The sequence below is a fragment of the Brassica oleracea genome, chromosome C3 (assembly GCF_000695525.1).
Source record: "Brassica oleracea var. oleracea cultivar TO1000 chromosome C3, BOL, whole genome shotgun sequence".
Classification (NCBI taxonomy): Eukaryota; Viridiplantae; Streptophyta; class Magnoliopsida; order Brassicales; family Brassicaceae; genus Brassica; species Brassica oleracea.
Window position 1 is genome coordinate 20,216,112 of NC_027750.1, and position 15,197 is coordinate 20,231,308.

Consider the following 15,197-nt stretch of genomic DNA (forward strand, 5'->3'; position numbering starts at 1 on the left):
CTACCCACTGATGATAAGAACGAAGTGCCAACCGCGAGAGGCGGGATATAAAAACGTGCATCATGGTCGGGTAACGGGGAGTTAAAGGTGTCATAGGATCGAGTCGGTCTGGTATGATGAGTCGGTTAAGTCTAGGGTTTAACGTGTGTGGCAATGAGTGAGTTCATTGTAATGATTGATCACTAGGTTGCTAGAAATGTATGGAATTGAATGTGGACAAATAGTGATGACAGTATGAAATGATAAAAATACATTACCTGATTGTAGTGGCTAGCCAGTCCTAGTTCCCGCATAGAGTAGTATAGAGTGTCATGCGGGCAGACTGGTCTAGAGCCACTTCACTGAGTAACTTGTTGCTCACCCCTCCATTTCCATTTCCCTGTGCGCAGGACTGTAAGTAGAAGTATATGGATGTGGGTGTGACGGTATTTCAGAGAAGATTATGCGTCCGTCGGCTCTCGGGACCAGTAACGGAACACGTAGGGTTGTCTAAATGAGTAGACACGTGTCCATAACGCCCTTTCGATAACCCCGGTCGGACGCCGGGGGATCGGGCTGTTACATTAAAGGTCAGAATGTAACGTCACAGGCCACACATCTCAAGAGGAAGTCTATCAAACAAAATTCTCTCATTCTCTGTCTATGTAAAGATTCAAACTGTACAATTACATAACTGTTACGTAGTCTTAAACTAGATGCGATACGTTGAAATTTCAAACCAAATCTCCTTTGATCAATGAAAATATTACATTGTAGGTCAGTTTCTAGTTTATTATTACACTATAAAACAGTCATTACTACAAGGATAGTTTTGTTTAACCAAGCATATTTCCTTGTTACAAACTAACTAAATTAGCCGAGATTTAAGTGTCTATTACTTTAAGTCTTTAACTAAATTTAATATATATTTTTACTTGATTAAACATAGGGCAATTCCCTTAAATAGACATTTTTAAGTTTTTATCACAAAAATATATCTCAAAAACTAAAATGACCAAAATAGCACTTTTTATTTTGAAAATTTTAACTTTTTTTTTTATTTTTAAATCCTAAACTCCACCCCTTAACTCTAAACCCTAATGTCTAGATTAATTAACCCTAGGGGTATAAGTGTATATTTACTTATTTTGATAAAACATTTAAGTCTATTTTGGTCATTTTTATTTTTGAAATCTATATTTGGGACAAAAACTTTTTTAGGTATATCCTAGGGAATTAACAAAAAAACGTTGGTTCACATCTCTTTCTTCTAAGTCTTCTTCATCTTAAGTTTTCAAGCATTTTTTGTAAATGAAATATGCTTCATTAGATTTCTTTTCTCGAGAAAACTTTAATCAATTATTATCTCTATTATTATATCTATCTTTTAAGATATGTCAATTTATATTTCTAATGGTGATGTAAAAGTCATGTACACAACAATAACAATGGCGGAGATCAATTAAAGCTCCAACCATGGTTTTTTTGTCTTCAACCATGTTCTCTTTGTCTCCTCCTCTACGTGCTCATCTCCTCTGTCCAAGATGCCGTCGACGTGAGGTTTCGTCCACAAGTGGTCATCGCTCTTCGTTCTTCGTCACGTCTCGTCAATGTCAGCTTCTCCACGTCTCAAGCCCACAACCTCTCCATCTCCAAATCGTGTTCTCAGCCTTCATTGTCATGTCTCTGCTCCGTCATAGCCGACTCTCCGTTCTCTGCTCCGTTTCACTTTTGGTCCTCTAGTTTTTTGCTTCTTTCACAATATGCCTCAAACTTCCAATCTGATCGAATTGCTTCACAAATTTACTCCAATATATTTAATGTTGCAATCTGGCTTTTCAGTGTATTTTCAGAAATGGTCCATCAGCTTTTGATTCTTTTCATTCTAGCCCCATAATATTAAATGTGCTTATTAGTCCCTAATTTCATCTCCGAACTTTCAGTTGTGTACTCGAGACCCTGCAATATGCAATGAAAATGAACAAAATAATGCACCATATACACCTAATATATAATCAAAATGATTAAAAATATATAAAACCAGATGCTAAAGGTCATTAAAAACATGATATATCATATATGTACACATGAGTAGTTTTTGTATGTACACATGGATGTACATGTGGATATTTCGGTATCTTAAATCTATGTACACATGAATAGTTTTATTATATATGTATTTTCTATGCTACAAGAAAACAGGGGGATTCTGATGGCCGAAATCGTCGGTAATTCGTCGGAATCGGTCTATTCCGACGAAATTCCGACGAACCCGTCCGTCGGTATCGTTTCGTCGGAAAAAAAACGTTCGTCGGAATTTCGTCAGAAATTCCGACGACTTTCTGACGAATACCAAGAAACGTCATTCTGACGAACTTCCGACGATATTACGATGCGGCTACAGAAGACCGGAGTTCATCGGAAAACTACAATTCCGACGAACGTGGTTCCTCGGTTTATTTCGACGAACTGTAGGCGTCGGAATATACCGACGGACAACGGTCGTCGGAATATACCGACGGACATATATCCGTCGGAATTTACCGACAAACCCATTTCCGTCGGAATATACCGACGAACGTGGTTCGTCGGTATATTCCGACGACCGATGTCCGTCGGTAAATTCCGACGCCTACAGTTCGTCGGAATAAACCGAGGAACCACGTTCGTCGGAATTGTAGTTTTCCGATGAACTCCGGTCTTCTGTAGCCGCATCGTAATATCGTCGGAAGTTCGTCAGAATGACGTTTCTTGGTATTCGTCAGAAAGTCGTCGGAATTTCTGACGAAATTCCGACGAACGTTTTTTTTCCGACGAAACGATACCGACGGACGGGTTCGTCGGAATTTCGTCGGAATAGACCGATTCCGACGAATTACCGACGATTTCGGCCATCAGAATCCCCCTGTTTTCTTGTAGTGTAATAGCTTTCGGCTCTGGTGGAGTTTGACTGATCTCTGCATATGCATCTCTGATCCTTGGACAATCAAATCGCTTTATGTTATGTCCAGCCCAGACTCGTCCTACCGAAAACACCAAAGCATCCGGTGCTCTTGAGAGAGAGAGAGAGAGAGAGAGAGAGAGAGAGAGAGAGACGAGAGATATATATTCCATCTGTTTCAAATATGTAAGATGGTTTAAGAGAATTTTGTATTCTTCAAATATAAGATAATTATAATTTTTAGATAATTTTCAAATTTATTAAAATATGTGTAATCAGTTTTAGTTTATAGCATATTTTTATAATTGGTTGGGTTAATTTTCATTAATATTTCATTGATATCATCAGGTAAAACAAAATATTTGTTAATCTAAAATATTTTATATTTTTTTAAACTGAGAGAGTATATAGATAGATAGAGAGAGACAAGAGAGAGAAGCTCTTACCGTTGAGCATGTCGTAGAAATCTGGTGCGATTTCAGGGAATGTGGGTGCGACAAGACTCCAGCACGCGTGATGCCACTTCGCCGCTTAGAGAGCGTGGAGATTAGAGAAAGATCAGTGGGTCGAACCAACGTGGAGTAACTGTAGCGCTCGACTAGCGTCTTAGCGCAAACTAAGATAGCCCCGACATCAAGAATGGAGATAGGCTGGCCTCTTTTGGTCGGAACCGTTGTCTCGAGGTCCAAGAATGTTATCTCATTTCTCTCGTCGCCGGCCAAAGTGGAACGCAGGGCCATCGTCGAGTGAAGGATGATAATAATGTGTGGGTTCTAAACCGACTGAATACGCCGGTCCAAGTCATTATCTTAACGGTTTAGATAACAGTTACAGATCAATATATGTATGTGCAACTTTCTTTGCTCGATTCAAGAAACAAACACAACTTCAATCTCTCTATATGTGCATGAACATTCTTTAACGTATGTTTAGTTCTAACTTCGTCTTAAGCTTTTTTTTATCAGAAGTTTATATGGTGAGGTAATGGAGATAGTTGATAAGAGATTATATGTATTTTTATTGATTCTCCGCCCAACCTCCCTCTCTTGATCTCTACACTCCAGAGACTCAAGCCAATACAAGTACTTCTCAAGACGTCTCACACAACGAGAGCCTTTGATCAAGACCTCTTCTATATCCTATTTTTCAATACTCAAAAGCTATCCTTCTATCTTTACAAACTCTTATTTATACTCAACTATAATCTGTAAGACTCTCGTAACTGTAACGGCCTCGTAACAACCTTCAATCCACGTCATCATTCACTTCTTCTAACTGCACTTCTCCTCTCCTTACTGCCTCCTTCTTCTTACGATAGTAAACCCTCCAAGGCTTATCAATAGTGTTCCGAAACACAAGGAACACCACTTTCTCCATTACTAACATTTCTCGGTCTGTATGCGAACTTTACGCTCCATCTCCTTGAGCTTTTTCTTTTTACGTACAAAAAATTAAACCCATAACAAATCGGTTTCTTACGGCATCCACATTAAAACCATTGTTAGAAAATATTTTTTAAGTTAAATTTCTTACAATTTATATTAATTTAATAAATTGGACATGTGTTTCTCCGGTTTTTGAATGATTTTCTTATATTTATATTTTTAGTACTCAATTTGAAAAACTACAAATGCGAGGGTTACCATATTAAATATTATTACAAAATGAAATAAAAATTAATATGTGGAAAAAAGGAGAAGCAGTGGTTGTTTGAGAACTTCAACTAAAAAGTATGAGGTTTACTTGTGTTCTTATGATTCTACTGTAGGTTGGGTGCATTTTTGTTTTAATAGGACTCATAAAAGATTTCTCCTTTTAGATACCTTTGATTTGATTTTAAAATATTATAAACTAGATACATCATATTATATCAACTGTTCTCTTATAAAAATAGTTTACGTATATGACATTCACAAAAAGCACATATATAGATTAACATTATGGCCTCTGTTAGCTAGATTCACAAACACACAACTTACAATGAATATATAATTAAGTTCTTGTTATAAAATATAGCTGAACTTGCTCTGAACTTGAAGGAGATGATGTTGATGAGTTGATTCCCTCAATGACGAAGTGTTTGCCCACTTACAATCTCTTAATTAATGCATTGTTATATTTTCAGATATATATATATATATATAATTTAGCATACAAATAGTGTTCCTTGATAAATCTGCAGAAATGGATAGAAAAAAGTATTGGAAAAAGAGGTTGACCCAGTACGAAAGGTGTCTTGGTGTACCTTTGAAGGGTAAAGTGGAGAGAAAGAAAAGAGAATCTAATGGGGGCTGTGGTTGAACCAGTAGGATTCTAGCATACAAGTGTATGTTATAAAAAGTTAGATCCATAAATTTTTTTGTTAAAGAAGACAAAAACATCTTATAAAAGCCAAGTATGTGTTGATTTCTTCCCAAAGATAAGACGTACTGTTTTGTAGATATAAAGAAAATAATTTCACAGTATACAAAAATTCTTTACATCCTACAGATTTTGCAAACTGAAATATTTTTTAATTTGTTTCCTTCTAGAAGGTATGAACAAAAGTATAGCTGATCCAAGGGAAGACTAAAGGAGAACAACAGAGCTGAAGAGGAAAAATACGGTGGCAAAAAAGAGAAGAAAACAGAAAAAATGGGGCGTTCCGAGAATTGAACTCGGGACCTCTCGCACCCTAAGCGAGAATCATACCACTAGACCAAACGCCCTTGTTGATGTTTCTGTTATACTTCAAGATAAAACCGCTGCGTTCAAAACTCTTCAAGACCATTGGACATAGCGCTCATCTCGTCTCTCCCACCAATGTGCTCAATGGAACCTCAGGAAGTAGGAGAGGCAACACAAGCGGAAATTTTCTGTGAACCAATTTTTGATGGAAAATGATCTAAATTTGTCACCAGTGAATCTCCTGGAAACTAGTATGAGAATGAGTCCAACCAAGAAAACGAGAGTCTTCTATTGGGATATTGATTAGTGTGTTGTGACTTGAGAGGGGCAAATATTACATGCTTCAAGAGAAGATCATGTTAACAGATGATGATCTTGGAGTGAAGAAATGATCTATGGACCTGTGTCATTCCAAGATTTATGCAGAATAGTTTTGCTAAACATCAGATGGAACAATCATAGCAAGCAATGAATGAAAGCCATATTATAAAAATCTTTCATAAACCTGACTGATGTTTGTCATAGTAGACCTTTCAACATTCTACAAAAAGAAAAATATAGCACATAAAAATTATGCACTTCACATACATTAACTAGAAAAAGTAAAGCTAAACAAGAGCCCTGGGAATTTTTGGCAGTAGGAGAGAAATGACACTCATCAGACGTAAACTCTACTCATTGCTTTCAGGAGATTCAGCACCAGGGTTAGGATTGTTGAAGCCACCACAGCTCGGCGGAGCAGCAGCAGCTGGATTTGTTTGATAAGGAGGAGGCGGAGGAAGAGGAAGTCCATTATAATTGGGAGGCGGTCCACCACCTTGACCTGGTAGTGAAGCCATTCCTGGTGGCCTAAGCATACCGTTTTGTGGAGGCGGAGGTAGAGGAGCACCAGGCGGTGCCATCATCTGTGGTAATCCCGGAGGAGGCATGTAACCTGCAAAAAGGTAAAATATTACATTCCAACTAAAAACAAAATATTAAATGCAAAGAAGATATGAACCATGTCAATGATTCTAGTAACAGAGACTACCTTGACCAGGCATCATGGGTCTAGGGAGAAGAGGAGGTCGCATCCCCATAGGCATAGGCATCATAGGAAGGNNNAGGTCTAGCGAGCATATGCTGGTTAAACGCACCACCAACCTGATTGTACGCAGCAGCTTGGCCAAGATGCTCTTTAATTCTCTGATCAATCAGACTTTGAGTTTGCTGTTCCTCAAACTGCTGATAGTATATCCTCACATTCGCCTGAAAAACATCATCAAAACTCTTAACAAATCTTTAATAAAAAAAAAAAAAAAAAAAATACTCGTTTATGTAACCTTGTGTTTGTAACCGGCGTTGTGCTGCTTCCTCACCGATGGCTGACAAAAAAAAAAGAAAATTGACTGATGTACACAATTCGGGAAACATGATAGCTTATCAGTTTGATAGGTGATCAGAACTCAAACCAATGTACCAAGTTGACAACCTACTGCTTTTATAAATGGAATCTAAACCAGAGACCTAACCGGTATCGCCGTAGATCAATTTTCAATACAATCGAACAATGACGGCGAGTCATCGATCATTACACAAGTAAAGAAAGGAAGAAAGTGGGAAGTGGATTTGTACTTACGGAATCGTGGGTGAGATAAGTATCGCAATAATCACAGTAATACCTGCGAAAAATCAACATTAAAAAGTAAACTAAAACCTAATATCGAACTTACATAATTATCAAGTTTATTATACTTAGGATCTAGAAGAACCCTATACCTCGGCATCGTTCAGAGCTTCGGGAGGAGCAGCGGGAGAGAGGAGGTAGAAGAAGAAGAAAATGCAGAGAGACGATTTTACTGTTTGCTTAATTTTTCAATAAGGATGATTTTAATCCGACGGTACAGATCCGTCTTTCATACGAATTCATATCTAACGGATGTTAATAACCGGAGAAGTATCTCCATCGAAGCGACGTCGTTTCGCTTGACAGGAGTGTGAAATTTTGAGCACATACCATTTCTCGGCATGTCGGCCAAAGAAATGGTTGTGTGAATGCATCTTCTTTTGGCTGTAGGTTTTGTTAGTTATGACTCACAAGCAGCCGCTCAGAACGCTATTAGACTTCCTAACACTCTAAACCATTTTTTCCCTCTACAACTACTGAAAAAAAAATCATTTGTGTACAAATCCAAATCTCATTGGTGGTTGAAGATTTCCCCATGAAATCAAAAGATGTAACTTCCTCTGCAAATGGATAATCTTTTTTTCCTCTTTCTCATTTTTTTTAGTAATGCAAAATTACAAATAACAATTTTGTTGTTTATCAGACAATTCTCTTAAATAGTCATTTTTAAATTTTTGTCGCAAAATAACATTCAGTAAGAAAATTGACCAAAATAATTTTATTTTTATTTTAAATTTTTTTTTTTTTATTATTTTTAATTTAAAACATATCTCAAAACCACACCCGTTAACTCTAAACCATAAGTCTAGATTAGTTAATCCTAGGATATGAATGTATTTTTACTATTTAATAAAAAAAAAAATTTGACCATTTTTTTTATCGAGAACTATTTTTGTAACAAAAAAAACTTAAAAATGACTTGTTTATTTCATGCAGACATTTAATGATTTATTAACATTAAAATTCATGATCTGATTCTGTGTTTGGAAGAAAGATTTAGTGTTTCAAATATTAAAAAAAAAAAGAAAAGAGAGATCAGATTATCTTTGCTGCAACAAAACCAAACAGCACAGCACAACACAAACACACACATGGAGAAGGACTACAACAACAGTCAACAGACAGGTTCAGCCCTTGTTGAACCCTAATCAGACTCAACACCCAACAATCCCTAAAGACCCTAACAAATTGGACAATAATCTCTGTATTGATTTACAAACACAACCACTTCTCCTCCTTCTTGTTTGTTCTCTGTAGCAGATTAAGCAGAAATAAGAAAAGCTCCAAACAGATGTAAGTGTCATTAAGCAGACAGGTCAAGGCTTCATCTTAGTCGCTTGTGCTTGACCCTAAAGTGTCATTTTTATCGTCTGTGAATGATACCAGTGGAGAGCATTTTGGGCTCCAGTCTTCAGAGATACTGACGTTTGAAACTCTAGCGTTGGTGTTGAGCTGACTCAAGAAACATTTCTCTACCGAGCTTAATGATCCAATATCGTTTTCATCTTCTTGAGTAGACCGGTGGCTGAGATGTTCTTCTTCTTGTTGTTGCTGTTGTTGTCCTTCTTGTTCTTCTCGTCCTGATTCAGAATCTGTGCCTTGTGATTCACAGCTGACTTCCATGTCTTGTGCATTGTCAGAGTCAGAATCAGTTTGGGAATTTGACGAGTGGGATGGTGAATACCCTTCTGATCCACTTGAGGTTTCCTCACGTTCAGCTATTGTTCTAGTAATAAGAGTTTTAAGCAAGTTCATCACTTGAACCGCATGCATAAGAGCCGTTAATGGATCTGTCATCTACATTTACAAGAATCAGTAACGTCAGCGAATCTTAAAAAAGCAACTAAGGTTATGTTTGTTTGTGTTTTTACCTGAGTCATGTTAGGAGCAAAGACCATGGCTATGTTCCTCGCATTCATCTTGTTAGACTCTTCTTCCTCAACCACATCAGCCATAAGATCAACAGCCCAACTAAGCAAAGCAGACTCAGTAGGCTTGAGCTGCTTTATAAGTTCAACAGAGTCTTCCTCGGTGTTGCAGTTGAGAACTTCTTCAGGAGAAAGACCGTCCAGCACTCCACAAGGCAACTCTCTGAACCAGGCTTTGATAAGACCAGCCAAGCAATGCACATCAATGTTCTCAGGTACAATACCTCTGTTAAGTTGGTCTCTTACATGTTCCTCTTGGCTGTTCTCAGGGTTTATCCTAAAGATCCCTTCAGCCTATTTAATCCACACAAGAAGATTAACAAGAAAGGCAAATCAATTCAATTTGGATTGTGGAATGTCCTTACCTTGAGACCTTGTTGAGAGTATAGTCTTTGTTGCATTAGTAATAGAATAGTTGGGACACTGTTTCCTTTCTCGTCATAAGAACATTGCATTGATTCCGCAGAGACACCAAACACGCTCACGCTGCATTTATTAAAGAGAATCAAGAGTCTTTATAACTTCGGTGTTAATCTTAACCGTGACTTAAATCTAGGGGTTCGACTGGTGACCATTCTGGAAATAAGAGGAACAAATAGGAAAGGAACGTAGAGAAATAAAATTGCAGGAATGAAAGGAAATGGTCGTTCCTTCTCAAATTTAAGAAGGAACAATTTTGTTCTTTATTTCTCTACAAAAAAAAGAATGGTAGGGAATGAGAAGGAAAAACTATTCTTTGTGAATGGTGATTTTTTTCAGGAACATTAAGGAATGGATAATTCCTCTCCGTTCCTTGGTCACCATTCATACCCTAGATGTACCAGTAAGAAAATGTTAAGAAACATATTCTAGTCAAAATAGGAAATCAAGTTTTGAAGCTTATAAATACAAGTCTAATAATTTATTATTTATTATTCTCATCATTAATTTTTAAAAACTCTGGTAAAGATGTTTGCTTCATTGAGTTTCTCTATAGTTTTCTTGTTTTCCGAGTTTAATTCATAGCTATTCTCAACATTAAGAAACTTCCAAATTATAGCCGTACAAATGTAGAATTCAAGTATTAATTTTAACGATCTTAACCAGTAAAATACCACATTTAGGAGACATATTCTAAGTCAAATAAAATCGGATTTAAAAATTATAAATACGGGGTTTAAAAGTTTGTAATTTATTATTGACATCGATAATACAAGAAACGGTAAACTCTATTACAGATGTTTGTCTAAATCGAATCGAGTTTCTCTCTAATTTTTATTTTGCTTTCTTAGTTTAATTTTCTAAATTAAGAAATTTTCAAATTAAAGCAAAAGAAATGTAGATTTTGATGATAAATGTTCCATAAAGAATCCAATTAAGAGATTTAATATAATTGGATTCTTTTAGGAACATTTATCATCAAAATCTAATTGCAGATCCAGATTCAAAATTCAAAGCTTTTAATGTAATAAAGATAACCCTAGAGATTTAATAAGTAACAATCCAAACAGTTACCTAGCACTGGGAACACGACACGGGATCTCGACCTGAAGCTCGTGCGGGAGGCCGAGAAAGCCATGGAACCTATCGAATGTCACGTGAGTGATGTGCCGAACGTTTGTTGGCCATCCGATCTCCATCTGATGAACGGCTGAGGAGATCCCTCCGACTCCGACGTCTTCTTGGCGGTTATCCACACGGCAAGAGACCACCGATTTACGCAGCGCAGTTAGTAGAAACTCGACAAGAGACAGTTGCTGGTTCTGCTCTTCCTCTTCTTCCTCCACCGTTGATTTTCCTCTCCCTCCTCCTTTTCTTCCGGCGCAACCAACGCCTTTAGTCACCATCACAAGACCCGTCATTGCTCAATCAAACAAGAAGGAGACCAAAGGATGTGGTAGAGACAAAGATCACAGCCTCTCTCTCTCTAGACTTTGTGCTTCTTCGTCTTCTCTCTCTTTGGAAGATGATGAGTGAGTTGATTTTGAAATTCTCAAAAAGGTTTTTTCTTTTATTTTTATTTGATTTTAATATTATATTTTTGTTTCGTTTTGAATAATGTCTTTTTGGTCGGATTTGAAACCCAACGGCCACTCGTTTTCAAATTTCTCTCCCTCTGCTATGCTTTTTTTTTAATTTTTAATTTATTATCTAATGTTTGGCTTTTAATGTGAATCACACTTTTTTTTGGTAAAAATGTGAATCACACTTTACCCTGAGATGTTTTGTAATCCTACAATACTGCCACTCTACAATAAATCTCGGTTGTTCTTATTTCATTTATTGAATTCTATTTTTGAATATATATTTTCATTCACTTCTCACTGGAAAAATATAACCACAGCAACTACTTTTTTTTTTACCTTTTGATTTTGGGGCTATTTGACTAACTGACAATTATTTGACATGGTTGGTTTCTTTAGTTGAGTCTTCGCACTCCATTTTTGTTTCTCTAGTTGTTGTCCTGATGATATTAACAACTGATGATATTAACATTTCAGGAACCAACATTCTTTCCTGTCAAACCAAGTTCTTTTCCTCCCAAAATTATATATAATCAGACAACATTAGTTCTTGACCATCAAAGAATGAAATCTTGTTGGCCCCGCTTTTGTTTCCCTATACCTCTTTATATATTGTTTGAATATGTAGAGTGTGTGGGAGATGTTACATGTTATCCAGATCTAATATAATTTATTGTCAGTTACTTCTATTGCATTCAGCAGGGAAATAACTTCAGATGAAAATCTTTTATTTGTTTTTTTGTCCTACTTATAATGAAGATAATATATGTCAGATGATTCTAAAAATTTTAATGGTGGATGATGATAACGTAAAACTTGCAGTCGACGTAGAAATATCATGTGCACACCTACAAAACTCGATTGAAGCTCTAAAAGAATTCTCAGATTACTTTCCGATTTATCTCTAGTTTTTTGTTAACTCGTTAGGTTCCAATCTATTCAATGAAAAAAATATACCGTAAACTTATTATGTTTTAAAAATTGATAGACACATATATATTATAATATATACTAATTTAGAATTGAAAACAAAATATTTATATAAAAATAAATGAAAACAAAAATCTGCGCGGTTGCGCGGGTCGAGATCTAATCTATTCTATTAAAATAGAAGTCAAAATGCGTGATATTTTAAATTGGACATTTTCTAGAAACTCATCGTATTTCATTGTCCTATCATTTATTTTCATATAAATCAAAACTTTTACATAAATCAAAACTATCTATCTTTGAAAGACGGAATAAAACCTTTTTATATAACATATATAGTGATTTCTATATTGCCAACACATACATTGTAGATGTCTTCAATTCGTGTTTTTCCTACGAGTTTTCTACATCAATTATTTACTGTATTTTTACTATATATAACATGAAAATATAGGATGGTATCAATGTTGTGGTCATGAACGACCATGCTTTCTATATTATTAATAGTGTTTTGTTTTAAGTTATCTTGCTCGTGTCATGTATTAGTAGTCCCTTTCCTGGAGATTGTGTTAGCATGTACAAGTCAATAGTATTCTCTTTGTAAATAATGGTTACACTTTTGTAAACTTTTGTCACAGTGTGCACTTTTGGAGAAAATGAAGATGGTGGGCTATTCAATAAAAAAAATTAGAATTATTGAATTAATAATATGTATGTATTGCACCAAAAAATAATATGTATATATTCTTCTAAACTTAAACAGTATTTAGCCTACATTAAGAAATCGGCTATAAATTATATCACAAGAATTTCGGTCTTTGTAACCATTTTTGGTTAACTATTCAGTTAATATCAAATAAAATATTTTATATATAGTTGTTACAAATTAAAGGTATACTAGATTCTGACCCGCACATTCATGCAGATATTTTTTATTTTATGAATGTATACTTTGATATTATTATAAAAGTTGTAAGTATATAATTTTAATTTTAGTGTTATATATTGTGAATATAGACCTATTATTTTAGTAAATTATATACATAGTAGCATCTATCATATTATTTTAGTAAATTTTATTGATATAGAATATTTTGGGATTTTATGATATTAAGTTTTCTTTTTTTCGTTATTAAATTAAGACCCCAAAATATTAGATTACTTTAATTTTTACAACATAGTTTGTTTTTCGTGTTACATTTCAAAAAGTTATGTTTTATTATTTATAATTTTATCTTATGAAAAATTTGAAACATTATCATTTTAAGTTCAAATATTTATTTTAAAATTTTCATATTTTGTCAAAATTGTTTGGAAAATTATACAACTATATTTGAGGTGGAAGATTATATGATTTCAAATTTTTTTGTAATTTAATACATTATTTTATGTAAATAATTTTACTTTTGGTATGACTTTTTATATATTTCTCAGATATGTTTTTGATAATTAATACAAATATTAAATTAATAATTAAAATTTGATTTGTCATTAATATGTTTTTGATAATTAATACAAATATTAAATTAATAATTAAAATTTGATTTGTCATTAATATTTTAAATGAATTATTAGAATTTCATATTTTTCTAATAACATATTTTTAAATAGTATATGAACTAAAGGTTAATTATAAACTATTACATCTTTGTATACAAATATTTAAGCAATATATTTTTGAGAGTTTCAAAATAAATAAATAAATAATATGTAGTTGTAAATATAAAAGTTTAACCTATGTTAATAAATCTATGTTGAGAAATTTATTTTTTGTAAAAAAATAATAATTTAATTTACGAATATAACACATTTTAATGAAGAGTGATAATTTATTTAAATGAAACTATTTAAAAAACAAAATAGATCAGTTTATCCATATTTAATTCATATAGCACTTCTATTTTAATATAATACAGAATATAATTAAAAATATATAAGGAATAGTATAGAATTTTTATTTTCTTGTTTTATAATAATTTTTTAGTTAACATTGATGTATAGTATTATATTAGTATTTAAGAAATTAATTAAGTGTTATTTTATAAAAAATATTTAAAAGTTAGTATGATTTTGTTAGATTCTTTTTCAACAGAATTTGTTATAATTAAAAAATAAAATTTAAATTTATAGTTTGTTTATTATTAATGTAAATAATCTAAAATGTCATATTAAGTAATATTTTAGATGGTCTTCGTATGACTTGTAAACCGTAGATAAAAAATAAGACTGTTTTAATAGATTATATTCTTTTACCCAAAACACTATTTAGTGTATTCTTGAAAAGCAAGCTGAATATTATAACATAATCATACAATATCTTTCAAATATTTTGAATTCAAACAAGAATATAACATAACTCATTTTTAAATTCTCCGTGACATACACACCCTTTATAAATCATATTGTGGATGTCCATAACCAGTCCATACTAGAGAGAGAGAGCCGGCGGCCATGAGAGAGAGAGAAAAAAAAAAACCCTAGTTTCCTTTTCCTTATTGGTTTATGATTTGTATTTCCTTTCTGGTCTTTTCATTATTCTATGACGGTGTAATTCCCTATATATAAAGGGCTCCTTATGTTTAAGATTAAGAAGAATATATGGTTTCTATTCTCTAGTTTCACAACACGTTATCAGCACGATTACTCTAAGAACCCTAAGCTAAAATCCAAAATCGAAAAACCCTAAAACCCTAGCCGGCGAACCCTAATCCCGATCGCCAGAACCATCCCGATCGCGAACCTTCCCGATCCAAGCTTCTTCGCGTCCCGATCAGTTCCAGCTCACGGCGATCTCAGCTTGGACAGCTAACGTTCCGGATATCAGCTTCAAACGGTTCGCGTCCTGATCTAAGCAAGAACAACTCGCGGCCTTCTCTTGTCCGATAGACGATCTCAGCCAGCTCGCGTTCCCGAAGGACAGCTCGCATTCCCGATCCAACAGATGACGTCTCAGCTCGTTCCAGCTAGTTCGCGTTCCCGATCAGCAACGTCCAGCTCGTGTCTCTTCTCATTGGTGGTCAATTCAACACATCTGAGGTTAAGGTAACTCGAAACCCTAATGATCAATCATTGAACCCAAACTC

The 15,197-nt window shown here is 34.4% G+C and overlaps 1 protein-coding gene, 1 non-coding gene and 1 pseudogene across 2 annotated transcripts; all 3 read right to left on the reverse strand.

The window, feature by feature from the left end:
- Positions 1-5,556: 5,556 nt before the first annotated feature.
- On the reverse strand, positions 5,557-5,628 carry TRNAP-AGG. The gene has a single exon. It is a non-coding gene; the product is annotated as a tRNA-Pro (tRNA).
- Positions 5,629-6,056: 428 nt separating this feature from the next.
- LOC106331694 lies at positions 6,057-7,591 on the reverse strand (annotated as a pseudogene).
- A 652-nt stretch (positions 7,592-8,243) lies between these two features.
- On the reverse strand, positions 8,244-11,148 carry LOC106329237 (rho GTPase-activating protein 2). The gene is made up of 4 exons (XM_013767862.1): positions 10,676-11,148; positions 9,547-9,667; positions 9,125-9,475; positions 8,244-9,050 (listed from the first exon to the last, which is right to left on the reverse strand). Exons 1-4 carry the CDS (start codon positions 11,020-11,022, stop codon positions 8,583-8,585), a joined length of 1,287 nt encoding a protein of 428 aa, XP_013623316.1. The 5' UTR covers positions 11,023-11,148; the 3' UTR covers positions 8,244-8,582.
- Positions 11,149-15,197: the final 4,049 nt, after the last annotated feature.